The 21146-nt window shown below is 39.5% G+C and overlaps 1 protein-coding gene across 6 annotated transcripts in view; it reads left to right on the top strand.

Annotated features, from left to right (window-relative positions):
- met (MET proto-oncogene, receptor tyrosine kinase) overlaps positions 1–20693 on the top strand; it is a 62120-nt gene extending 41427 nt beyond the window's left edge. For all 6 annotated transcript variants that reach the window (XM_022243651.2, XM_022243653.2, XM_022243655.2 and 3 more), the window contains 8 exons: positions 4543–4794; positions 5763–5918; positions 9288–9555; positions 11848–12009; positions 13805–14061; positions 14964–15236; positions 16912–17048; positions 18065–20693. In XM_022243651.2, the coding sequence (XP_022099343.2) occupies positions 4543–4794; positions 5763–5918; positions 9288–9555; positions 11848–12009; positions 13805–14061; positions 14964–15236; positions 16912–17048; positions 18065–18221 (1662 nt within the window). In that variant the 3' untranslated portion in view covers positions 18222–20693. The remainder of the gene's footprint in view (positions 1–4542; positions 4795–5762; positions 5919–9287; positions 9556–11847; positions 12010–13804; positions 14062–14963; positions 15237–16911; positions 17049–18064) is intronic.
- The last annotated feature ends 453 nt before the right edge of the window (positions 20694–21146 follow it).

Genomic DNA, 21146 nt, shown 5'->3' with positions numbered 1-21146 from the left:
TTGAACAGCAATCAACTTCCTATGATCTTCCTTTTCGGCAGGACTTTCTAGCAATGCTACAGCCATGGTCGCATGGGATGTTATCTGCCCACCTTTCAAATTTTTGACAGCAGATTTTAGCATTGTGATATGTATGTTGATAGTCAGGCTTTGGCTCCAGCTAATGCTTTTGTGTGTGCTATAACAGAATCTTGTATTAGCAGCGCTCTTATTAACAAAGTTTGACTGTATCTACAGCTAGGGCTGACATACACATTGGTTTCAAAATCGGTTAATTGCCCTTAACAATATGACATTCCATCACCTTTTGTATGATATGCTTATCCAGTGTCCCCTTGTTGAGAAATTGGTCTGGTCATAAGACCTAAGCTAGGCTCTCTAGATGCTGTTCAGTCCTTCCTTTGAACCCTAAATAATGCCTGCTTTACACACACCCATGTCAGGTTGGCTTTTCTCCTGAAAAATGGTTACGTCCTGAGGAGGCAGCAAACTGTAGGCTCTCCCCATTGCCGAAGGCCGTCTATTTTTGGAGCTGCATGGTGTTTACCTCATTCCTTCAATTCCTTCATTGGCTTCCAGACGAAATATCAGACTCCCTCACCTGATCCGTCTGATATCTTTACACTCTCTGCCTCCTTACGTCCTGGAGATGATGCGGATAAACTTTGGGGACCTGTTCATGTCCTGAAGTGGTACCTGACTAAAAGGATAGCATGAAGGGACGATATTGACCCCATCGCTTAGCCGTGACGTCCACTGCTGGCCGGTTTCTCTACAGACTAGTTTCTCTACAGGCCAGCCCCTTTCTGGCCAATAGCTTTTAATCCCCCTTCTACCGGCTGGGTTACTGGCCGAACCTGCGCTTAGGGGCCCTACTGCCTGGAGATTCTTTGTGTCTCTGCTTTCTAGTAGGAGCCAACTGCTGATGAACAACATGATGGGGTCTCTTTAATTGGCTTAATCCTCTCGCGTTAAGAGAGTGAGACAGAGCATGTTGCCAAGGTCTTCATGGTCAGCATGGTGCTTTCTTTGAACGACATCTCTCAGCTAGCAATCAAAGAAGTGCGTCGCTGTCTTCACGGAAGGACCTTTGATTCCTTTCCAGTTGTTCCAGTAGCGATCAACTCAAACTCAAAACATATCTACCAAGAGGAATCCCTCGTCGAAGAACTCAGTGATACAAGTTCATCTAAAATCAAAGAAAATTTGGCCTTGTGTGAACTTTCGGAAGAATACAGATTTCTGGCGAAACACTCTGTTCAACGGACATTCATGCTCCAGTTCATCAAGTGTGAAGACCAGCTGTGCACACACTGCATGAAAAGTCAAATCCACGCTAAGAGGCTAATGACTTTTCTATGTAAATTTGGCGGACGCTATATTTTTACACTGGGACAATCTGACCACCACCCAAGTCATTTTCAGACATGGCATGAGCTAGCATCACAGGCCCTGTCTAGAAAGCTGGAGGACCAACCACTCGACAACAACCTCATTAGTAGGCCTACGCTCAAGGGAGATCAAGTCTGGAAGTCCGGATGTCACAAGGTGTTCAACAGTGCAGCTGACAGGGAAAGTCACATCAGGCTTGTTCATAAAATGTACGCAACGGTCAACTGAAACACAACAGTTCTTCAAGAAAAAACGTAAAGGCTCTTTTCAGAGCCACACAAATTCCAAAAAGAGATAGTATTTATTGCTCTCTTTGATCTAATAAAGCAACATAAATATGTCCTGCCTCATTCTGCCCACGTCCCTTGCCCATTGTGTTTTGTGTCAATTGCTCTTAAAATGAATTAATTAAGGAAGTTTATTCAACTCATTTTATGGACAAGCAAAGTGTAGGTGAGAAATAATTAAAAATATCATTTACACATTTCATTGGAAATCTCTAGAAAATAGAAGAAAAAACGTGATTATACAAGATTTTACGTTGCAGAGCACAATGTTAAATTTTACCTTTTTGGACTTAAACTAAGTACAGATGCATGAAATGTCACCAACCTTGACGCATGATGTCGCAACACCACCCTCCACCATATACTGGAAGACCTTTCATGTAGATTTCCAAGTTTTATGGGCCAAAAGCACTTTTTGGGGTTATTCAGCCCGTTCAGAGCATGATACTCCAGTTTTAAGATCCTTTTGGACTTAAAACGAGAACAGAACATTCTGAGCAATAGTAAATTTTCCACTTGGTTGAATTTGCCCTTCTTTGTTAAAAACTATTTTTCAATTGTTATCTTTGGCCCATTATTACACGAGTGGCTTCTTGTGGAAAATTTAATTTTCTTGTGTTTTTTGTATTTGTTTTGTAGAAGGGAGAGGGCAACGGAAAACAAGCCACCAAGCAATGGTGGAGCTACAAGCTACAGGGCATGTCAAGTGCACTTGTGTACTGAGCATGAACACCTCGCAGGGCTGCAGCAAGCCTGCAGTTAGTGCGCAATGTAAGCGTGTGCAAGCTGGTACCATTTTGCCATTCCCAACCAATTAAAACAAACAAATGCCGTATGCCTGTAGAGATACTGGCTAGCAGTGGACGCCACGCCTTATCACTTTCATGAGACCACACCGTCCAGTGGAGTCAATACACTATTGCCTGCTGGACGGCTTCGGCCATTAGATTTGCTAATCCAGTGTGGCCGTTAAGCTCTGATGAACATAGTCTTTACTACATTAGGGCTCATGACGTAAGAGCAGGATCTGCATCTTGGTCTTACTCTCGAGATGTTTCCATTGCAGACATCTGCAAAACTGCATGTTGGAAATCTCCTTCTATTTCCTGCAACTTGAGGGATGTCCTGCAGAGCGACATCACAAATAGCAGGACAGTCCTACTATCTGCAGAGGTCAGAGGGACCTCCTGTAGGACGGACGACAAGTCATTATGAAGTTCCTGTACCGTTTCTTAAAATTTTACATTCCTCCTTGTATATAATGTAAAATTGTATTCTCGGCATTAGATGTGTTGTTGCCAACCCCCCACCTAGACCGGTGCTGCTCTGCATGTGGAGTGACTGTTTGGGTAGGTAGAGCGCCGTAGACTCCTTCCCCACATTAAGTGTGGGTCGGGTCTACTACCCCAACAGTCCTCTCCTGCCTGTCCTCCCCACTCTGGCTCCGAACTTTTTGAGTCGTTTTCAAAAAGTAGGATGATCATGGCGGCGAGTCCGCGCTGCATTGTGGGAGGTCAGTTTGCATCATGGGCGATCAAATCTTTTCAGCGAATGAATAATATGCACATGGGAAATTTGAATATGTAGTGACTGTTTGGGTAAGTATTCTCTAGTAAACCTGACCCACACTTAATGTGGGAAAGGAATGTTCTGACGTGATAACATGGAAAACTGGAAGGAGCATTAAAGCAGGACATAAAAGATAATGTGTGGGTGCATTGTTTATACTTTGATAGGTTTCATAATGCTGCATCCTGAAAAATATGAAAAGTTTAAAGCCTTTTTCACCTTTTGAGATCTTTCTGTGCTGAGTTAACACTAGTACTAGTAGTACATGTGTATATATGAACAGAAAGTGAAACTTTCATTGACTTGTGGCATTTTCCAACCACTGTTCACAGGCCTAAATTTGCAACAAAATATGGTTGTGCCTTGACCATTCTCGGACAAAATGACCAAAGGAAGTGTAAATACAACAAAAATTCAGTCCGCATATTCAAGTGGGAATTAAGTGTAATTGAAGTAGATTTTGAGCAAATTACCTATGTCTGTACATGATCAGACAGACTTGTTAATGCGTTAGCATTCTTGACCAGATCTTTTGCATGGGTTTGCTTGTTTAAGTTGTGTGGCAACATGGACAGCTACAATTTGTTGGGATTAAAAAAACACAAAAACAAAATTCCATGGCTGTCAAAAACTAAATATCAGCTACAGTTCCTGCCTATTCCAGTGGCCTCACCAAACAAAACACTGTTTCAGTCAAATTGTGCTTTAGATGGGCAAAGCCTTGCAACATTGGCAGTTCTCAGACTCGACTTCAATTCTACTGAATGACATCTAGTCAAACTAAAGTAGGTAGCAAATGTAAGCATGTACATGTACCTACCAGATGATGGGCGTGTACAGTGTGTAGTGTTACTAATTCAGTGTTAATTATTCACCCCTTTAGTTAAGAATGGACATGCTTGACGTGCCCGAGTGGCGATCCAGGAATGTTTCCCTTATTGTTAGTAACTTCATATAAGGGGGTTATTACTACGGAAAGGGTGTGACAACAGCATTGTATTTTGAACCTACGGTGGAGGTCATGGGGATTTCAACACCCAAGATGGGAGCCATGCAGATTTACTGGGCCAGGGTGCCGTGCTGAGGATGGCTGTATCTACCAGCAGTGTTGGGCTGATGACTCTAGGGCCATGCTTTTTGTGGCAGAATCATTTGACTGGCTGCTGCATCTGTGACCGGTTTCAACGGCTGTGGTGCTGGTTTCATCACCTTTCCGAATTTTCAACGGGCCTAATGCTCGTCTCGTATATGTGGACATGTTGCATTTCCATAAATTTTTTTTTTGGCAATACAGGAATGTTCCATCTCTGAAGAGTACTTACGATGTCTCTCACCTAATATAAGCCAGTCAGCATCAGGGATAACATCCATAGAGCCAATTACGGCAGAGATTGTATTCTTCCTTGATGGTAGGCCAACAGAGTTATCAGCAACTGGAAGTGATACATCTGAATTCCTCTTCTACCCTAACCCTGTGTTTGACCCCTTCTCTGGGGATAATGACGTCATTGTGGTTAAGGAAGGCAGTTCTACTCTTACCATCATGGTAAGTGATGAGTAATACAAATATTTTAATGTGAGCCTGTGTGCGTACATCTTCAGGGACAGATATTTTCATAAGTTTTAGTATGTTCATTTAGCTACAAATCAACAAACTTCCTCAATTAAACAAGTATCTGTATACTGTTCTGTGCAAGTCTTATTTTCTGTAAGAATTGGTCAGAAGTGCTGGGACATGAGTACGTAAATACATAAAAGCTAAGCTCAAATCTTGTTACAACACCAGCACCAAATAAATTTGTCTGAGTAGCTATGCACAGAAATATGTGAAGTATGTGCTAAGCAAAAATAGGTTATTAGCCAAATGCCATGTGATTTGTATTGCTTGTGATTGGTTTCTTATAGATTTGCTTTTTGTGGCCCCTCACCACAAAATGAGCTGAAAGTCATAATTTAAAAAGTTGAGATTGGTACCAGTATTTTTTTAATTCAGCAGAAAAAGAGCTTTCCAAAGGTATGTACATGGAACACTTAGGGTAAAAGGATATAGAAACAATATAAGATTATTCTGATGGCTTGACGTCTTTGTTTCCGACACTGACCATGCATGAATAATGCTACCATTAGAATTGCTGAGAAAATGACATTTTGTAATACATGATCCTGCAGTGTTCGGAATTAAATAGGAGACAGGTTAATCTTTCCAAATTTACAAAATTGAACTCCACTTCAGTATTTGACTTTGAACCATCAAAATAGGAAAGAGTGGAATGTGACTTTACGCTCATATTGTCGTGCCAGGCCGCATTAATACATTGTTAAATTTTGCTTAGCAACTTGTGAAATTATTTTCTGGTACCTGATATAGTCAACACTAGTAGATTTGGTGTGAAAATGTAAGTACATGTACTGTAGTATTGTTAAAACCAGTTTTTTGTCAAAACTGAGTTTTGAGAATTTGAGTGTGAGTTTCTATATGAGCACTCATTATTCTAAATCATCTCTCCTTTAAAGGGCACAGACTTGAATCTGGCCTTAGAAGCATCAGACATCAAGGTGACAGTCGGTGGTAGAGAGTGTAAGGTTACTGACCTCAAAGCTGATGAACTTACTTGTGAGATTCCAGATATGAGTGGAGCTGTGGAAGATTCCCCAGGGTACAAGGTTGAGGTATGAACCATTGGCTCATTATTCAGATGCTTAACACTAAAATCCAGTAGTTGAAACAACATTTTGAACTTTAATACTTTGTTAAATTTCAAAATAACAATGAAAGATGATAACATACAAACCACTTGGCACCAAAAATCTGCACTGATTTTCTTGGACAGTTTTGTGCAGACCTCAACCTTACTTGTCCAATGTGTGAGTTTGCTTGTCCCGACCCTGGTTTAGTTGCTCACCCCATCCAGACTCCACTGTGCTAACCATGGAATTCTATGCTCTATGTGTATACAAGTTATAATGGGATATTTTAACACTAGTATCGTGTCATAAAGATGCAGATCGACCATTAAATAAGTTGCCATAGACAACAGAAATTAATACTCTTACTTAAAATCAGAAAAAATTAGAAGTTTCCTGTGTGTTTATTTGAGACACATGAAGCGTAATTTTTTTTTTCAGATATCATTTTCCTGCCAATTTTTAGTAAGTTTAAGGAAGACTGTCTTTATCGGGCTCAAATTGCAAAATGTACTTAGATTATTGCTACAGGATTAGTTAAGCATGAATGAAGAACAAAAAAGGAAAATATGAATTACACTATTTTTAAGACATTTTTTATGAGGCGGAACTGATTTTGTGGACGCAGCCATTAACGAGTGGTCACTTGATCAGAATCTCGATGGTGACGTCACAAGTGCTCATGGGCTGATGCAACGACTGGGTACCAGCAAGTGCATAATCAGGCCCACAAGTGTGGGAAGGGAAATCCTCAGTATCATTTTAGAACACTCAACAGCGTATCGGGCTTTAATCTTAGTCATCTTGCTAGCCCCATTTCGTATTGCTGGATATTCTCATAGTCATCACAAGTTAACTGTTCACTGCAGACCCTCACTTGATGGTCTTTTCCCTGGAGATGGCAGCACTTTGCCAACCATTGCCACCGTAAAAGCAGTTTTTCTGGCAATGTATGTCAGTGTGCATCTTGGGGATTGCTTGTCTGACACAAAACAGTACTTAGCTATACAATATGGCATTGCAAATGAGAAGGCAAAAAAGGTCTGTAGAAATCGTGGATAATCGTTGCAGAATTTCTGTCAGCTGACACGGTGCGAGCACCCCCTTGGAGCACTTAAGATGTCACCATCTAGATTCTGACCACGTGACCACTCGTTAATGGCCGTGTCCACAAAATCAGTTCTGCCTCATAAAAACTGTCTAGACAAAAATACTGTGCTTCATATTTTTCTTTTTGTTCTTTATTGATGCTCAACTAATCCTTCAGTGACAATCTGAGTACATTTTGCAATTTTGGCCCGATAAAGACAGTCTTCCTTCAACTTGTGACTTGAAGATATTTCTGTCTATGAGTAATGTCACAGTTACCACTACAAACCTGGCACTGTAACCAGAAAGATAAGGAGTAGATTGTAATCTCAAATAATTACTAAAGGACAGTTCTTTTACAAATTCTGTGCAGACAGTTTTTATTTCCAGCTTCAGATATTTACAATATTTAGGTCATAATAAACCTATATATATACAACAGATTACCACCTTACAATTAGAATTAAATTAAAAATATTTGCTTGTTTAGACCTCAATTTACTGCTTTACCCAAATATCAGAGAGATCTTGTAAAATGTGGTTTGTCACCTAGGTATAACTACATCAGTGGTTCCACTTTACACTGTAATCTTGCCTTGAACACAAGTTCAGGGCAAGGCGTTGGCGACATCCATCCCAGTGGTCTCCAAACCAGGCTTCACCCTCGTCAAGGGTCAGGTTCTTTGTGCTTGATGATACAATTTGGCCATGGTTTTCTCACTGTTTCAAATCCTGGATTGCTGATCTAGCCTGTTCTTGGATTTGCTTCACCAAATTGCCTTAAGCAGTTCTGTAAATGTCTGCTTCTGGGGCAGCAAACAGGCTTACTATGTGCGCGACGCTGGCAATCCACAAGCTACATGTCATCACGACAATCATCAAAAATGCTCTCCGCTGGCACACCCAAACTAGCTGTTAAATTGGGCACACATCTCATTCTCGTGCAAAACAATTGACACTGCATCACACTCAATACATTCATGAAACCCTGGTGAACATTCACACAAAGAAATTGGGTGCATTGGAATTTGCACCTTAGCTTAGGTATGCATTTCCACAATAGAAGAGGGATCCTGCGGGCGGCTTCCTGGCCTGTATTGTCAAACAAAACAGCAAGTCATTTAAACGTGGGCAAAGAAATCCATGGCTCTGTGAAGTGAACTGGAAAAGAAAAATTTCTACTGAATGAATATGTATGAAGTACTGCAAGTATTTGCGCATCTAATGACCGGAGTGGTTCAGGGGAATTCTGACAAATGATAACCCCAAAAAACAGTCCATCACCATTTGGAAAATTTATGCCCACACTCCATTGCTAAATAGTGCAATTTGGAAGGCCCATTTGTGTCCAATATTTTCCTGAAATACAAGCTAACAGTCCTACCGGTTCCATTTTTACAAACTATCCGTTCCACATGCCACAAAATGCTTGAATACCAGAGAATTTGACAGCATGCAAATGGTAACAGCTAGACCAGAAACATCTAAAAATTTTGTTGGGTTTGCTGGTCCATCCAAGTAAGAAAGCAAATATTTTTATTTCATACCCAAAATTTAAATGTAACTCAAATCCACAAAAAACATGTTAAGTCCCTGGTTGCAACCTCCTTTATACTAGTAGTTCTACATACAGAAATTGCACAATTAGGGTGTACATGTATGTCCAAAGTAACACAAAGTCCGGCAAATAATTACACTATACAAACAGTACAGCAGTATGTACATGTACATGAACATGTTTGTACATATTTAGACAATCGTAGGGAAAAACTGTCATACAGTCTTCAATAAAATGCCTCTTTGACTGTCAAAAATGATTGTAATAAAAACATTAATATACAATTAATGATCTATAAGGTGCCAGCAACTTTCCAAAGTTATGACCACAAGGTGCCAACATTTGGCCTGTATATCATCAATAATATTATTCTTTAAGCAGATGTTTTAGAGATCCTGTGAGCAATGTACTTGTTGGGCAGGACCCTTTGAAGTGTGTCTAATAAATGTCTCTTGCTTGAATAAAGTAAGCAGAAGTTACCCTGTGTCAGGAGAAACCTCAAATAGGCACAAGTTCCTGTGACAAAGCTTTTCACATATTGGATTATAATTGTACATGTAGGTGTTTTTCAATAAAAAGTTATCAATTTTGGAACATAAAGCAGATATTCCAAATGATGATAATGAGATATGCTGTGATACTTAGATCCCTTGCATAGTTTTAATTGCTTCCTGCATTAAAACCTCACACATGATGTCCCTTTTCAGGTTCGTGCAGCGTCCACTACCAGCATGATAGGCTACATGAAGATTGACCCACGACCTGTCCCGTGGTATGCCATTGTCATAGTTGTCTTAATTGTCGTCTGCATCATTGTCTCTGTTGTTGTGTGGCACGTTCGCAAACAGTCCAAGGAAGAAGGGACAGACTTGGCTCCGGGGGTTGTTACACCTAGTGTGATATTCCGCCAGACCAGCAGTACAGGTGGTGAGTCAGCTGAGGCTAGGGTTGTACCAGCTTTCTCTCATTTGAACAGTGAGTGTCTCTTTTCTCTTTCACTCCTTGCATGGACAAAGGCATCAGCAACTAACAAGGTTTGGCTTTAGCATTTTATTATGTTGGCAATAGTTTTACTGAGTTGGCTCCATGTTAGTTTGTTTTACTACTGTTGGTAACTGAGACTGAGCTAGCTGGGCCATGGTTGCTTTTTGAGCTTTGTCTTGTTCCCCCTTTTTTGATACCTAGGGCTCTCATCATATCCTAGCTCTTAGGGAGACAGCTTACATTGGCCAAGCTTTTTAGCATTTGAGTGCATACCGGTACCAGTCTTGAGTATGTTAGTGGAAGTTTGCAATGTCAGAACAGTACTCAAGTTTCGCCAAATTAATACAAAAAATCTTCAGTAGTTGGGTTTCATTTGTCCATTGGTAATTTGGAATTGATTTTTTCCCCCATTTTATCAAAGCTACGTGTACATTCTTTGCCTGTAAATTATCATGGAGCACTTAATATTACATCATCTCATTACCACACTGTCACATTATGCAAGCAAACTAACACTTACATGTACCTTAGTGTCCTCAGGTGACTTGAGAATAGTTTGTTTCTATTGCTGGAGTTCTAAGGCCTTTCACCTAAATGTTGACACAGGACTTCCGTTTTCAAAACATTCAGGAGATAACTTTGTGTAGTATAAAATCAGTTGATGGCTTGGTCTGTGGTGTAGCATGGTGTCTAGAATAAGGTACTGAGACATGATAACTACAAATGATCTCCTTTTACCAGAAGAAACAAATTTTGGGACTTCGACACAACTTGCCAATTTGGTTTCAACAGGTGCTTGCTGGTCATCTCCATGTGTTCCATGTGTCCCAGTTTGTGGGGAATACCAGGGGCTCTAACCTAAAGGACACCAGCCTGTGAAGAAAGATGATTCAATTGAGAGCAGTCGGTTTTGGAGAGAAACATTGCAGCAATAGGATGAATTCATATAATTCTTACACAGGTCATGCTGTGTTCCAAAAAAGAACATTTTAGACCAGATCAGTGCTCCTTCGCTTCCAAGCATTCTGAATTACTTGAATAGAAATTTTAAGTTTTCATTCTGCTTCATTTGTTAAACAGTTTGAGTTTTCATTTCATGTCACATATTTGATTTCACAGGGGTTGCTTTTCCAGGAGGGTAACAGACCAACATTTACTGTTTGCCAACAAACTTGAGAATAGTTTTGATGTCACCATTTTAGTTCTTTGAATCTTCTGTAATAAAACCTGTTTGCCATTGTACCATAGCTTTAAATTTACAATTTGTCTCAGAAAAGAGTACTTTCATTTTATCAAACAGATATTTTAAGTACAGAAATATGTCTAAGAAGAGATGATCAAGTTGCCCTTAAAAATTAAGGGGAATTAAAACCTTTCATCCCGTAATGTAGATTTTTTCACTGGGAACCTTTTAACCACTTGCTGCCAGGTGGATTTTTCTTGAGCAAGACAAGATGCCCGGTCCTTTTCAAGATTTTTTGTTTTCAAAATTCTTGAAAAATTTATCATTTCATTTAATGGCCATTTATACCCTCATGAAGGACTTTTTGGGACTACTCTAAAGCTGATGGGTAACCTTCATTAAGTCCTGAATATTTCAGCCAGTCCTTCAGCCTTGGAAAAAAGCCCAGATTTTGCAGTGTTGCGTAAGATTCTTTTGTTCCCGAAACTGGCACAGTGCACTGCTGACCTCTTTTCAATAGGGGCCAGATTAGCGTGCAGCGGTGCTGTGTGACTTATCTCTGCGGTGGTGGAGAGCTTTTGTCCCCGGTGGTAATCCACTCACTCTAAATGCCTCAAACCGTGTTATACTGTTTCAAAACAAGGCTGGATTATCTCCACTATTGAGAGCAAAAAAATGTTGGTAATGCCCAGCAGCTCAGTCTTTTGTGCTGAGCATGGTCTTTTGTTATAAGGGCCGAACTCTTTTGTCCCAGTTCTGCATATAAAGCCTTTGTACTTGAAAATGGGTCGCCTGGCAGGAAGTGGTTAAAGCACATTCTGTGAATTCAAGACTGCATTAATCTAGTGGCACACTAAGAACTATATCAAATAAAATAAAGAACTGGTGTGAATGGAGTTGGAATAGTAAGGAGCCTTTCCATCTAAAGACAAACTGAGCAAATGTTCTTGCAGTTCATAAGTTCATTTTAGGACTACACATTAAACAAAAAAAAGTTGTCTCAAACCTTGTACCAGTTGATATTCAATACATCTCAAACTTTGTAATGCATCAAATACACATATTCTTTGTTTGTTATTGACTTTTAACCAATAAAATAGATTATATGAGGACACCAACGTCTTCATCAGAGTCTGCATTTGCTGGCATCCCTGATGAAAACAGACCACTGCTGGAGACAATTAACAAGGATCTAGCCATGCAGATCAGTGAAGTTCTTGTCAATGAAGATAACCTCAAACAAGGAGATATTGTTGGTCAAGGTTAGAATATCACAGTGTACATGTATTTTCCTGCCATACTTTCTGGCCATCAGTGTTGTAAGGAATGTAAAGGTCCCTTGTTGGCTCCTTATTTTAACAGCCTGATGTAGAGCCATCGGAGGTAGTGAAAATCCGCTAACCCATGGAGGGGTTCTGCCCGCACTTGTAATTTTGCTCATACTGCTGAAACGTAAAAACCATACAGTAGTTTTTTAGTGCAGCTCCGCTATTAAAAGTGTTCAGTGCTGCGACACAAGGTTCTTCGCCCACTGGTCTGGATGCCTCACGCACGCTTACCACGCGATACATTGTTGGTCAGTTTGCCGTCGTGATTGCTTGTGTCACACTGTGTGGATTGCCCATAATTCTTGTGAATTGTCGCCGGTAGAAATTTTTACATAGATTAAGACAGGTGTTCATCACTTTTTGAGATAATTTTGGAAGCTGCCGTCCCCATTCATGCCATTCAATCAGGAAAAAAAAATTGACCCCCCCTTAAAATTTCCAACCTACCGACCCTATTTTTAAGAGGCATGTAATTGGAAGCACAACTATTTTGGCAGGCCTAAGAAAAGACTGCATGCATGCAGTAGGCCTAATTTAAATAATCATAATAATCATGGATTCCGAGAAATCTTTGGCAAGTGTTGATCTAATTCAGGCAAGCAAATTTATGGCATGGCCTGCCTGATTGGGAAACTAAAAAAAAATCATCGCGGCCTGGTTGCTGTGCTGTGCTATGATAAAGTATTAAAAGTGTGGTGGAATAATTAAAATTTGATATGGTATGGGTTGTCATCAATTATAGGCCAATAATTATTGGCCAATATCATGAATACCACGGAAACAGTGAGATACAGGAATTTACCATCAACGTAAACTTGTTCAAGATCTTGATGGAAATGAAATAAAAAGTACTGACTGGCTTACTTGGGGCATCCAGAGCTTCTGTTGTCAATCCTCATGCAAGTTTTTCTATAACGATTAAAATGGTACAGTGGTTCTATAATAATTTATACAACGAAGTTCTTCACAGTCAGTGCCCTTAGCTATTCATCAGGCCATAGAGTTAGTTCGTGTACGGCAGCTTTAAGTCAATGGAAATTGGTCACCACCATCACAATTGCTGATCTCAATTCCTAGATGGAGATTGGCAGCTAGCTAACCTAGCCCAAGGACCACATAAGCAGGATAAAACCTGTCAGGGTTAGAACAAATCACTGATCTCTGCGTTGACTGGAGAGTGTATTGAAAACAAGGGCTTGATGTCAGTAGAAGCCCAGTTTGGGGGCCCAAAACATGTCAAGGTCAGATTGAAAGATTTGAGATCTTAGTCAAATGTGCTGTCAAATGGTATCATGACAAACAGATGATTTTGTGTGGACTAAGTTATTTTTTTTATATTATGCCAAGTGTATTCAAATAGGAATTTATCTGTATCGGTATCTGTAGCCAGTGAAGACTTCATTGAAGTCTTTGTTATCAATCAATTCTACTCAAAACCTGGAAAATTACAAACATGGTTAGTGTGTTGTGTTAGGCTGAAATAGGTGGCAGCTACCTCTTAGGGCCCCTAAAATTGAGCCCTGGTGGCTTCATTTGTGTACAACAGTGCCTTGCGAGCTATCCAGTTGATCTGTGGCACTTGAGTAAGCTATCATAACTCTTAGACCAAGATCTCCAAACCTTAACTGTCTGTATTATATGTTTCAATTCCACTTTGGCTCACAATGTTCACTTGCTTAATTTCCAAATCAGCCTGATAAATTAAAAGCACATGTTTCTGTTCCCAAAGGTCATTTTGGCTGTGTTTACCAGGGCCGGATCTGGCAGGATGGTACATCCTTCGCTGTGGCCATCAAGTCCCTCCTCCGAGGAGGGAAGGAGGAGATCATTAACTTCTTACGGGAGGGCATCATGATGAAAGACTTTAAGCATCCTCATGTCTTGGAGTTGATTGGAGTCTGTATCAACAGTAACAACATGCCGCTGGTTGTGCTTCCATTCATGAAACACGGTGATGTGCTCACGTACATACGGGACCCCAAAAATGTGAGACTTTTCTATTTCTTTATTTTTCTTTCAACTTTTATTTGATTAAGTAAATAGTGACTTAAAGTGGCATTTAAACATTCACCATACAAGAACCATTTTCATTGCTCTATTCCCAAAATGTATGGCTGGCCCAAAATAGCCCTTGACAAATCATCAGCCCTAAATTCATCAGGAGATTGGGCAGGATTACTGATACGCCGTAGAAGTAGAAATACAAAGATAACATGTATGCCATTGGTTTTTTACCAAGTAAAGGAATTGGAAACTATAAGGAAGGTTCAAAACAAAAATGTCAAATGAATTAGCATTATAGGTATTTTTCAAAACTGGCTAATTGGGGGGTGGTTTTTTACTATGTGTATCATTCCATTTCATTTTTTGATTCACTGCTTCGAGAAAAATCAAGAAAAATGCTATTCAGTATTTAACATTCAAAGCTCAACTCATGTTATTTGTCTAGCAAATATCCATGGACCACAGGACATTTCCAAGTGCCTGGATAATGCATAGGCGAGGTCGATCTGCAGACCAATTATGGCCCTTCAAAATACCTTTTTTTTACAGCTTTAAGTAATGCTGGTGGTTAGCAAATTTCCCTTCAAGTTTGTGCCTCCTCCTCAGCTGTGCAAAGCTGAGAATTTGTCAAATAACACTTCATGGTACAGTGAAGTGACTGCTGTCACCACAGTAACGGTGCAACCACACGTACATGTGTATGATGGACCACACTCTCATAGTTCATCACATGCGAGTAGGTCAAAAACAGTCCACACAACGTCAGTGCACATTATAAACACTTTAATAAGCAACAAGTGTGGTAACTCTTCTGGCATTTTTTGGCATGAAAGTTATCGTGATTGACCACAGTGATTCAGACTCCTTCCCATAAATAATTGCAGGAGCTTACAGCCAGAGACTTGTTGGAGTTCTGCCGACAAGTTGCAGAAGGAATGGCCTACCTAGCCAGCCAAAAATTTATCCACCGTGACCTGGCATCCAGGAACTGTATGCTGGATGACAACCTGCGAGTGAAGATTGCCGATTTTGGCCTGTCACGAGACATTTATGAGAGGGATTACTACAGTGCCAAGGACAAGACAGCTAAGCTGCCTGTTAGATGGATGGCCCTGGAAAGTCTAGAGAGGAATGTGTACAACACAAAGACTGATGTGGTACATTTATATAACTATTTTGGAATTTTCTCAGTGTGGTAAAGTTTCAGGCTACTGTGATCACTGAGAGGTCTTGACATGTATTAGTTGAAAATACATTTTGCTGCGAGCAAGGACAAACAGTTTATGAAAGAGCAGTTCTGTAGCACAGATGGCTGACTTATGGCTTAAATTGTCTGGGGCATTTGTGAAGCAGGAGTGAAGCCCTATCATAGAAATTGACCTTGAAATGCTAGCTGATCAGAGTGATACTGTAGTCTTGGAGTCCATAAAATACTCCATCTGGCAGCAACATAGAACATATAGTTGTGGAGCTGTAAAAGTTGTTTTTTCTTGACAGCAGACTTGAAACATAAGCACTGCAGGTGGCATGGTCTCAATGTGATGCATTATGAATCTGGCCCATGTCTACCCTTGTCTTTAAACTGATAGGATGAATGCTTATCAAGTAGTTGAACTATATATAACAGGTTTGCCCTTACCCAACGTATATTAATAAGCACTGTATGCTCAGTGCTTGTCCGAGAGCTTGCGAAAAAAACCTCACAAGCTTACTCGGGTGGGACTCGAACCCACGACCTCCTGCTTACTAGTGCAGATGTCTTAACCACTCGACCACCGATGGAGGCAGCGGGTACCGCGAACAATTTTCAAGATGTATTTTTTTTTTTTGGTGAGGTTTTTTTTTCGCAAGCTCTCGGACAAGCACTGAGCATACAGTGCTTATTAATATACGTTGGGTAAGGGCAAACCTGTTAAATATAATTAACATCTCCCCAACGCCAAAAAAAAAAAAAAAAAAAAAAAACATCTTGAAAGTAGTTGAACTGTCAACTCATCTTAAAGGCATATTTCAACCCCCTAAACAAGTATTTTACATAGAATTTTTTTTACTGTGAGATTGGGATACCATTTTTGTTTTCAATTCCTTGTTGAATGGTGTCATAAATTAATATTATTCAATTTAAGGTTCAAATGAAGCTGTTGATTGGTTACCCTGGAGTTGGGGGAAAATCATTGAAAAAATAAGGACTGCCAGATTAATGTCCAAAACCTTTGTTCAAAGTCAGAAACAAACTTTAGTAGATAGCACCCTTTTGTAGTCTGAATCAATTCATTTCGGCTAAGAGCAATGCTAAGGTCTTGGAGCTAAGACTACCCTTCAAACAGTTTTGATAGTCGGGTACTCTAAATTGGTCAGTAAACTTAGTGACAAGGTGGAGACTCACCAGAGATCCAAGGTTCAGAATAATACCTAAATTATAATGATGTCATGCTTTCTTTACATTTGCGCTTTCCTATGGGGACTCAGTGGATCACGTTCCACCTCACATTCATAGGAAAGCGCACATGTTAAGAAAGTATGATGCCATGCAACAGGTCTGTTGTAAATTGTACGTGCAGCAGACCTGTTGAGTTGCCTAATCAGGGATTTGCAAGAAACAATGGCTGACCAAACTGTTCAACAGTAGAACAATGTTACCAATTTAAAAAGTACCAATGCATGCATATGAATGTTATTGGTAGAATGCTTGAGATGCACATACATGTAGTCTTTTGTGTGTGAGATGACATTCAGTTCATTTGCATGCGGCACATATCTGCTTCAAATGCCATAGTTGCAATCTTAGGTAATATAGCCATCTCATTGTTGACTAACATTTTGTTTCCTCAGTGGTCTTTTGGAGTGGTGATGTGGGAGTTTTTGACCCGTGGGATGACCCCATATCCATCTGTGGACAACTGGGACATCTGTACTTATTTACAGAGAGGGAGGAGACTGCAGCAACCTATGCACTGTCCTGACCATGTGTAGGTTTCCAAGTGCCTTTTTTTTGCTTCTTGTTACATTGATAGCATGAGTCCCTATTTCAAATGGCCCACAAGCATGGAATGTGATAGTGTGCAAAAAATGTGGGGACGATGATGAAATCTCATTTTCAGAAACATATTTTGCTTAGTTAAGTTTTGGCATCTGCTCTCTTTTATTTTCTTTCTGATTCCATGGATTATCCCTCTTGAAAGTGCAGGATACCCAATCTATGCTCCTTGAGATTGGGACAATTATATTTCATTCTAAAATTTCCAAAAAAACTCTGTCTAAATTTAGAAGTTATTAGCTTAAGTACGTAAGAAAAAAGTTTGCCTAAAAATTACTGTAATCATGAGAAACCACTCTTCTGTGAGTGTTTGTCTTAATTAAAACTCAAGCAAACTCTAAGCCTAAACAGGGGCTAATGACAGTGTTAGCCAAAACCAGCGTATTAAAGTAGTTGTTATTTTGAAACTAGTCTTAGCCTACTGTTTATAAAACAATGGATACACAATGGAAAACAATTGTTGCATCTGACACTGTAAGTAAATGACCCAGTTCAGTATTTCAACACTGCATGCTCAAAAACTGTAGATCATATTTTGACATTTATATGCACATGCAAGGTTGGCGTTATAAATGTTGCTCTGTTGTGGCTCACATTCACTGTACGTATTTGAACTGACACCACATCGGGTGCTTTGTTTTGAAATGACCTTACTTTTTGAAATACAGAACTGGTTCATGTACTCAACGTGGCATAGGACATCTCAGATAAGGCATTTGAAGGCTTGTGATGAAATTTGGAATACCTCCTTTATTACATTAGATTAACAAAATAATTCTAATAACATGTTTTACTTAACATCATGTTCCTCAGCAGTGTGAAACCTATTATTTTCAAGATCACTATTAGTGACCCTGAAAATTTGTGGGTAGCCATGAATTTCAGACTTTGAAACACTGAACTGTGCCTTTAACTGAATAAGGCAGCCTCTCTTTCCGCATTGCCCAGGTATCAGATCATGATGAACTGTTGGTCTGTGAGCCCAGTGGATCGGCCAACATTTGATGACCTGGCAGGGCAGATAACAGACATCCTGATGGCATCAGTCAACCAAGAGTCAGAGGATCACGAGATCTATCTCAATGTGGTTCCAAGCATGAAATAAACTGGTATAGGGATCTTCTTTTTTGTCAGATCTCTATTACCATCAGCAACTTACAGGAATAGATGGTGACCCAGAAGGAGACCAGATGTGTTCCAGGCCGGTATCTGACTTGCAGGTCAGATTTGCATTGACTTGCACTGACTTCTTGTGGGTAGCATTACCAAGCGGTATCCATATGTTGTCTTCAGCATGAAATGATCAGATGTATCTTAACCACTTGCCGTTGAGGAGTCTGGTTTCGGGCACATATTCTTTGTACGCGTAGCCGGGTTCTCCAAATTCCGACAAAGGGAACTGGGCCTTGTAACAAAAGACTGTACCCATGACAAAAGACCAGGCTGCTGGGAATTACCAACATCTATTTACTCTCAATAGTGGTGATAATTCAGCCTTGTTTTGAAACAGTATACCATGGTTTGGGGTATTCAGCGCAAGCGGATTACCGCCTGGGACAAAAGTGCTCCACCACACAGTACTGCTGTATGCTAATCTGGCCCTTATTGAAAAGAGGTCAGCATTGCACTGTGCCAGTTTGGTGAACAAAAGAAAATTACGTAACACTGCACAATCTGGGCCCCTTTTTACAAGACGGCAGGCCTGGCTGAAATACTCCAGGGCCAATAGATGTTGTCTGTCAGATTAGAGTAGAAACCAGACAGTCTTTCGTGTGGGTGTAAGTGTCCAGTAAATGAAGATATGAATTTTTAAAGAATTTTGAAAACAGAAAAAAGGAAAATTATCCCGTCCCAGCATCATCAACATTCATAAATGCCCCTGGCGCCATATGGGGAGGGATCACTCGGTTGAAACCCCAACCTCTCCCTTCCCCCAGTGGAGAAAAAAAGCAAAAGAAGTGATGCTCTTGCTTAGTATTGCATTGTTAAATTTTGTATAAATTTCACCATAGAAACTGCTTGAAAGGGCTTGTAACTATGCGCATATATTTGTATAACTGATGCATTATTTAGGTTGGGTAAGTAATTGTTTGTAGATGGTTAGCATTAGCTAACATTACTAACTGATCATAATTACAAAGCCTGTCACAGTTCTTAGTAAGCTTGGTAACAATTTTTGTAACACCATTAAAGTAGTGAAATAGTAGTATGCTAATGAAAGAATAATTTGCTCTACTTCTTAAAAGTCATCTGATTCCAATTTTTGCAACTCTCTTGGGGGTAGTATATAAAGTGAAATGCTGGTTACTCATGCAAGTTTGATGCCTGATTCTAAGAATTACAGTTTTCACCATGATTTGTGGAGCTGATTCAACAACTGTTCTGTTACTATCATGAAATCATATGGAAATACATTTAGGTATTGCAAATATTGTGACTGTCCTTGTCTAGGTTACTAAAATATTACAAGAGTTGTGTGGATGTACCAAAGTCATCAAATCATTTGTAAATGTAAGTTTAATTTTGTTAATCTGATGCATGATACTTATGCACTTTGTGGCTGTATGTGTGTTTCAAGCTGTTATATAGCATTCTTTGGTAATGTTTATAAGTCTTACTCATCCCATTTACAGTAATGTGGGCTAAGTGACCATGACCAACTTTTCTTTCAGACTATTGCACTGAAAATGTTTGTTCATATCCCCTTTTCACAAAGATCACAGTGGATGCATCACAGAAGGACTTGACACATTTAAGTCTGTTTGCCAGAATCAACAGCAATCTTAAAGGTGATCAGCTAATCCCAACAGGCAGGGATGATTTCATTGGGGTAAAATTACTTAAATACAGATCTAGAAATGTAAGAATAAATTGTCCTGAATGGTGCCTTGAGTTTGGTTGATGAATAAGCTTTACTTTCCTGAAAGATGCTGTGAAATTGCTCATTGCAGAGTTTGCTTATAGAGATTTGTAGAGACATATTTACTCTTCTGAAATAAATGCAAATTAAATTCCTCATATTGTGTATATTAAAGACAACAGTACCAACCAATTTGAAATGGTTATACCATGTGCATGTACAATGTACATATTACTTCAGATTTAAAGAGCATTTTGATTTTAACAACACTCGCTGTACTGAATTTCAGCCAGAATACCAAGGATGATTTTTTGTACATTAAATGGGTTCACCATTGCATACCATTCCTTTAAAACATAGAATTCCAAGCAATCACTTTTTGATGCAGTAGTCTCATTAATGGACTGAGATACTTGCCACATGGATTACAGCTTCTTTGCAAAGTAATTTTTTGTACATGAATACTATTCTTTCGGCTTAACACATATTTAATTAAAATGATCTCATGATTCAAGACATAATCTTGTATTTTTTTATGTCATCAACATATATATTGAAATATATTTCAGACCTGTCATCTATTAATGCCTTTCATTTATTAAGGGTGGTGTTAAAATCAGTTTATTTTACTTGCCAACAAGTTAATTTCAAGAGTCTTACTGGAGTTTTATGAATGCATCAGAAAAATAATAACATTCGTAAAAGAAAACTGAAAAACTTTCTGGTGCACTACTTTGTAGCATTTACAGTTTAAGATGCAGTTGGCTGGAACATGATTTTTGTCTTGATGACAGGTCTTTACAAAGTTGTTTTGTCTGCAAATTTCAGTTGAAATCCATTGTCACAGCTATACTTATGTAATAGGCCGAGTTTTGACTTGTAACTGGATGATCGATCATCCACAAGTGGATCTGATAAACCAGCATCCCTGAAATAGAAAGTTTACCATAGCATGATAGCAGCATGCACGCATGGAGAGCAACCCAATTACCCACTTGGCACCAAGGCTAAATAACTTTCGATGTCTTTTCCCATGGTATGCCCCTGAGTTAATTGCATTCATAATCGGGGTACATATCTATCAGGTCAGCCGCTTGTATAACACGTGTTCTCATCTTTGCATCAACAAATAAAATGATAAATCAGTGTTGTTATTCTGCAAGGAAAATA

This window comes from Acanthaster planci, linkage group LG04 (genome assembly GCF_054643075.1).
Source record: "Acanthaster planci isolate LZ-2023a linkage group LG04, COTS_SCS, whole genome shotgun sequence".
Classification (NCBI taxonomy): Eukaryota; Metazoa; Echinodermata; class Asteroidea; order Valvatida; family Acanthasteridae; genus Acanthaster; species Acanthaster planci.
The sequence above is the reverse complement of the archived record's forward strand: the minus strand, read 5'-3'. Positions and strand labels throughout refer to the sequence as shown.